The sequence below is a fragment of the Prunus mume genome, linkage group LG2 (assembly GCF_029339155.1).
Source record: "Prunus mume cultivar Tortuosa linkage group LG2, ASM2933915v1, whole genome shotgun sequence".
NCBI lineage: Eukaryota > Viridiplantae > Streptophyta > Magnoliopsida > Rosales > Rosaceae > Prunus > Prunus mume.
In genome coordinates this window covers 124,932-131,559 of record NC_142699.1, presented here as the reverse complement: position 1 = coordinate 131,559, position 6,628 = coordinate 124,932, and the positions used below count along the sequence as shown (strand labels likewise).

The window sequence follows — 6,628 nt, the reverse complement described above, 5'->3', positions numbered from 1 at the left end:
CAATATTAATGGGGTGTGTCCAAAACAGGTCAGTTATAATATCCCCAGATGTCCTATGCCACTCAATATAATTTTGTTCGGATAACTTAGTAAGCAATTGTTGCATTTGGGTTCTCCCAGCAAATTCTTTGGTTCTATTTCGGATCCTAGCATTGTATATTGTCTTCATAGTTGAAACATTCATTGCATCTCTATCTTTAATGGTGACCAAAATATCTCTGGGTTTCACCAAACTCTTAGACATGTCCACCAACAAGGCATTCTCCTCTTCAGTAAGTCGCCCCACAAATGAATGACCTTGAAGATACTCTGAAATAGGATGGTTGTGTACTCCACAAACCACCTCCAACTTCCAATCATCCCCATCACCAATATTGACACCTTTTAACAAGAATAGGCATCATTTTCTTGGTACGAGTGTCTACTTTTTCATATATCTATTTGCATCCGATCTTATATCAGTTGTCTCACTAGACTTGCAAGACTTATAGTTACCGTTCCTCTCACAAGCAAGTATTACATGAGGTCTCCTCTTGCCCTCACCTCCATAATCAGACCTTTTAATTACAATGACAATATTATTCAATTTTCCTTGTTCACGAGCCCATCGAAGTAATGCATCTCTACCATTGAATATCTACACATAAAACTCATATTATTTAAATATAAAATTTGAAACATTAATGCCACGTTAATGATACTAAAAAGGATTTCAGATAAATAATTACCGAATAAGTTGTGAATTGATCACTATAGTTCATTACACATTCTGTTCCCACATTGTTGCCTTCATGAGGGGCGTCACCTTGATTTTGTTCCTTCAATGGGAGTAAGATCAAAATAGCTTGGATTAAATTTGTGGTTGGCAATAAGTTACTGAAAAAATAAATAAATTTCGGTTGGATGCCACTGAAACGCGGGTAAAATTTCGGTAGTACACCACTGAACTACGTTCCATCTTACGGTGGATCCCCACAATATTAAGTTCTCACGGTGAAATCAACGAAAAGATGCAAAGTTCGGTGGCATCCACGAGTATATCGCGTTAGTCTTGATATGCTGAACACAACCAGCGACTGTTATGAAATATTAAACTTGCAAAACGCCAAAAAATAAACTCGTACCTCATTCGAAGCGTCTCTAACTTCAATCTCACCCTTCATGAATAAATACAATATATTTTTTCACCAGTATAAACTTATAAATCTTGGGTTTAGGGTTTAGGAACATGATAGTTTGAGAAAAAAGTCAAACTAGGGTTGCAGGAACATATGTGGGGTGTAGTGAGCAATTTTAATTTTAATTTTAATTTTTTTTGTCCTTAACGGTAATTGTGTACAAGGGTAAAATAGGTTATTTATATTTAAAATTAGTATGGGGTGTAAAGAGTAATTAATGGGGTGCCAATAGAATCACCCAAAAAAAAAACCTTGGTCCAGTATGTTTACATGGTGTTAACTAGTCATCTCATAATTCGAACCGTTCATTCTTTGTTTCATCATTTTAAGGATCGGTTAATCATTTTTTTTTCTTTTTTCAAAACGCTGGAAAATGATATTAATAGAATGAGAAGGTTTACGTGAGGCAAGAAAATTTAAGAGCCGATCGGTTCAAGGTGATCTCAAACACATGATTACCTTGTTTAGAAACAAAACCAGCGACGAGAATGGGCAGCTGGTTGCGGGACACAGGAGCAAACACAAGAGACAGAAGCCACCAGCTTTGGATATCAAAGACAATTCCCTCGGATCTGAGTCCACTGTAACCCGACCATTAAGCATTGAGATTCCCTTTTGAGAATCCGACTCCACAATTAATTATGTTAGATGAAAGTGAGAACATTCACTGAGCGCATGACGAATAGCTAGAAGTTCCATCATGAGAGCGGAGGAACCATGAAGGTCTCCCTGTCCACCCGCACATAACAACAAACCAAAATATACAAACTTAATTTGACCTATACAAATAAATAATTTGGCCTATATACAATGAATATACAAACTTAATTTTACGCAATGAAATAATCACTTAATTATGATCAAATAAATATACAAACTTAATTTGACCTATATACAATGAAATAATCACAATGCCAATTTTATTCGTAACTGCATATTTACAATACAGACGTGGTGATCAAAAAATTGTAAAAAAAATGCATCATGTAAGGATTTCGGTTGTAGGTGTAACCAACCCGTTATTAAGGATATGGCAGAAAGAAATAATAGAAAAAGAGCGCCAGTATGAGGAAACATAATCCAATTTAGACTCAACTACACAAAAGATCTTTCTCAATACCTTCTTTTCCATAATTACTTTCTCAGCCCAATAATTCCATAATTTTTCCACCACTAACATGTGATTCTCATTTCTCAAATAATCTCTCTTTTAACCATTCACCTTTCAAATGCACGTAAATCAAATTATAATCACCAATTATCAATAATCATATTCGAAAGAAAATACTATTATAAAGAAGTGGCACACAATATGATAACCCTAACATTACCCCTAATAATAATTATTCTTATATCCAATTCGAGGTTTTGCGTTTGAATCCCTTCACGAAATTTGTTCGAACACTTTGTATGCCATCATCTTGCAGTAGAAGCCCATTCTTGTTTGTTAGCTTTCACGTGGGCCTAAATTCATGTGTTGGGTTTCTCGCAAGACCATCCACATGTCCCTGTGAAAACTACCAACAACACTGCAAGCGTCAGCAACTTTGCTTCAAAGCAAAAGCTCTCTCTCTCTCTCTCTCTCTCTCTCTTCCTTGATGCAACAAAGTGAGTTTTTACATACCAGATGATCCAGTTCTTCCTTACAGTTACAAAAAATGGGTCTTCTCAACTCAGCTTCGGTTGTTGTTTCTGTTCTTGTTTGTCAACTATTTGCCTTGAATTTGGGTGATCTTGTAAGCACTGTCTCAGAGAAGTACATATCAGCAATAGGAGACCCAGGAATGAAGAACCCAAATATGAGAGTTGCATTGGAAGCTTGGAACTTCTGCAATGAAGTTGGAATGGAAGCACCCAACATGGGCAGCCCCAGGCTGGCCGATTGTGCTGATATTGATTGCTCTCTTACTGGTATGCTCAAGTTCAGAGCAAAAAATATAACTGAAGTACCCAAATGTGTTTGAGTAAATACTGACATGTTTAGAGTTTCACAAATTTCTTTTTTATGTATGCATGTATTGATGGAAAACCTATTTGGCTTATGAAGTTAATGATCATTAATTACCCTTGCTTTAGCTTCTTGATAAGAGGTGAATGGTTGTCTTTGCTTTTGAGTTAGTAGGTTAATCTGCTTTTGTTCTTTCTTCAATTGGGATTTTCCCATTAGATAATGCATGAGACCCATTATTATATGTAACCCAATTTCAGGCAACTTATGAGGAACTTTCACGGTCAATAATAGGACTCTAGTGTACTTTTTAGTCAGCTCAGTTTTCCTGAATTGTTTCTGGATGATGCAAATTTACACAAATCACCACACATTCTGAAATTAGTACGAATTTCGGTCTGTATTTTTCAAGCATGTTTATGTTTCTGCTGGTTATTTCCAATAGTTTCTGGTACAATTCACGAACTTGGAACTGTCTTGTTGCTAATTAAAACTTGATTCCTTAATTTGTGACTGTGGCTTGCTTCTTTCAGCACCAACTACACACATGCAGCCTGCCTGAACTTAGCTGTAGAATGATTGTACTATGAAATGATTACTTCTTTCTGTAAATTCATGTCACTATCAATGTACCATATTTAGGATTAGTTCTAATCCAAACTAATACTGAAGTACATTGTTTGTAATTTTTGTGTCACTTAGACTTTGCTTTCTTATTGATCCTTTTTGGTTTTATATTTTCTGTTATCAGATCATTTGGATAGGACCTCCCTAGGTATGGAAAGTAAGTGTGTGATTCATCACAGAGTAAATGAATCAGACAACAACTTACGGGCTGGTGATAATTTTCCTGTAAGGGATTTTAAGCCATACACAGACCCTGACTTATATGCAAAGGAAAAGGAACTGTATCTTGCTTCTCTATGTGAGGTTCAGAATTCATCAGATCCATGGCAATTTTGGATGGTCATGCTTAAGAACGGAAATTTTGACAAAAACACTACTCTTTGTCCTGAAAATGGCAAGCCGGTAAGCAGAATTGTTACGGATAGGAATTTTCCATGTTTTGGTCAAGGTTGTATGAATCAGCCACTTGTCTACCATAACTACTCAAGATTGGTTTCTTATGGTGACCGAGCAGTGTCTTTAATTGGAGGATTTTATGGAACTTATGATCTTGATGCTGATTTGAGCAAAGGTATAGGGAAGAACTCCTACTTTTCAGTCTCATGGCAGAAAAACTTGGGCACAGGAAGTTGGATTTTCTCGCATAGATTGACAACATCTTCAAAGTACCCCTGGCTTATGTTGTATCTTCGTGCAGATGCAACAAAAGGACTTAATGGTGGTTATCACTATGATGGTCGTGGCATCATGAGAAAGGTCAGTTCCACAGCTTTAATTCTTACTCACGGGCACTAGAATTTCATGTCTCAAAACATCTTCAAAGTACCCCTATTTCTTTTCTTTATTTTGTTCACTATTCTGACTGGCCACAAACATACAAAATGAAATCTGGATGCTCTCTTATGTAAATCTAAATCTTGTACATTTGATGAAATCTATTTAATACTATTTCTTTGATATTTCTATTCCTCATGCGTCAATATTTCGAAGTTTGAAGTCACACCTCAAAGCATTTAATAGATAATTTTACTTTTTTTTTTTTCAGCTGCCAGTCTCTCCGCATTTTAAAGTAAGATTGACACTAGATGTTAAGCGTGGAGGAGGCTCCAACAGTCAATTTTATCTCCTTGACATAGGAAGCTGTTGGAAGAACAATGGAAAACCATGTGATGGTAATGTTCTGACAGATGTGACTAGATACAGTGAAATGATAATAAATCCAGAAACTACAAGCTGGTGTCGGCCGGATAACCTTGTTTCCTGCCCTCCTTACCATGTTACTCGTACTGGTGATATAATATATCGAAACGAAACATCTCGGTTTCCATATTCTGCTTATCATCTCTACTGTACACCTGGAAATGCTGAATTTCTGGAGAAACCATATGACATATGTGACCCATATAGCAATCCACAAGCACAAGAACTGGTACAAATTCTTCCACATCCTGAATGGGCTGTACATGGCTATCCTGCTAAACAAGGAGATGGATGGGTTGGAGACCCCAGGACATGGGAGCTTGATGTGGGGGCCCTCTCTAGCCGGTTGTATTTCTACCTGGTATAATTCAGTATTTGCTCCAAAATTTTCATTGAGAGTTCATTTCATTAATCTTTTGGTATTTCAGTTGGTTTTTGTTCTTCGAAATATGAAATTTGCTTTTTGGAGCTTGTTACCTTGTTCATGTTGAATATTCCCACATGCGAAGTTGTGTCCAGTCATAGAAAAAAGTTGAGTCATCATGCATCCCACACAAGCACCCTCTGCATTAAACAGCTAAACGCATGAAAGCTGCAAACACGAAAATGCACCGCACAGATGGTTAAAGAGCCTTGCTGGGTATTATTTACAAGTCTTTGTAATTGGGATGACAAGGATGCCACTGGCAGGGCTGGCCCTCGTCGTTGCATCGATTTAGGTCAACCCCTTAAATGGGGCCCCTAAGTCCATATTCACATATAAATATAAAAAAATTACAAAAAAAGTTGGAAGTACTACTAACAACACAAAATTTCCCCACAACGCATATAATTATTTCAAATTTGTTTTATTTATTAGGGGGTTTTAGTGAAAAATAATTTTTCTTTGCCTCAAGTAGAAGCCTATATTCTCCTAGTTGACTGCAGAAACTATTTGTAGTCAGTCATTTTCTCCTCTTACCTAGGTGTTCATGATCTTGTTGCACAGGACCCAGGAACAAAACCAGCACGGAGGGTATGGTCTTCGATTAATGTTGGTACAGAAATATATGTCAGTAGCCCAGGAGAGACTGCGGAATGGACTGTAAGTGATTTTGATGTACTCGTTCCTGAAGGTGTTGAAGATGGTTCTAGCTCTTATTGAAATCTCTCCATTATGGTCACACTTTTCCTCTCTTTTTCATTTATAGTTGAAATAAGCCTTCCATTACTTAATCATGTAAATAGATGTCGAAGTATTTGTACATTATACATATACAAATTCCAAGTACCTATATGAAATGCCATTGTTACATAACTTACATTTGTTATGTGGGAGGTTGAGCAGATATGTCACAGTGATCTTGCACTTTGCTTTTGCCCTTTTTGAGTTTTGGTTTTATTTTATTTTATGCGGAAATCAATGGAAGATCGAACTGGGCCTTTATACATTTCCCAATTGCGTGGTTAAAATTCCATTACTAACTATTCAACCTTTATAGCTCATCTCATTGAGAGAGAGAGAGAGAGAGAGAGAGAGAGAATCCACCTCAGCCTAAATAGTTATAATTACAAATAAATCAGTACCCACTAAATACAAATGTCATCAAACATCTGAGTGTTGTTGCTCATTCTGGGGCTACGTTTTCAGCGACTTATAATGATTCTGCGGCTACGTTTTATCTATCTATTTGTT

The 6,628-nt window shown here is 36.7% G+C and overlaps 1 protein-coding gene and 1 long non-coding RNA gene across 3 annotated transcripts; one reads left to right on the top strand and one right to left on the bottom strand.

Annotated features, from left to right (window-relative positions):
• Positions 1-451: 451 nt before the first annotated feature.
• LOC148919365 (uncharacterized) lies at positions 452-1,422 on the bottom strand. Its single transcript, XR_016124498.1, has 3 exons — positions 1,125-1,422; positions 729-818; positions 452-637 (listed from the first exon to the last, which is right to left on the bottom strand). It is a non-coding gene; the product is annotated as an uncharacterized LOC148919365 (long non-coding RNA).
• A 1,079-nt stretch (positions 1,423-2,501) lies between these two features.
• Positions 2,502-6,250, top strand: LOC103319326 (uncharacterized). 2 transcript variants are annotated; one of them, XM_089046822.1, is made up of 5 exons: positions 2,783-3,089; positions 3,878-4,324; positions 4,451-4,509; positions 4,799-5,314; positions 5,942-6,250. In XM_089046822.1, the coding sequence occupies exons 1-5, from the start codon at positions 2,837-2,839 to the stop codon at positions 6,095-6,097; spliced, it is 1,431 nt and encodes a 476-aa protein (XP_088902948.1). In that variant the 5' UTR covers positions 2,783-2,836; the 3' UTR covers positions 6,098-6,250. The 2 variants fall into 2 exon arrangements, with proteins under 2 accessions (XP_008219076.2, XP_088902948.1); XM_008220854.2 differs by having other exon boundaries at positions 2,502-3,089; positions 3,878-4,509.
• The last annotated feature ends 378 nt before the right edge of the window (positions 6,251-6,628 follow it).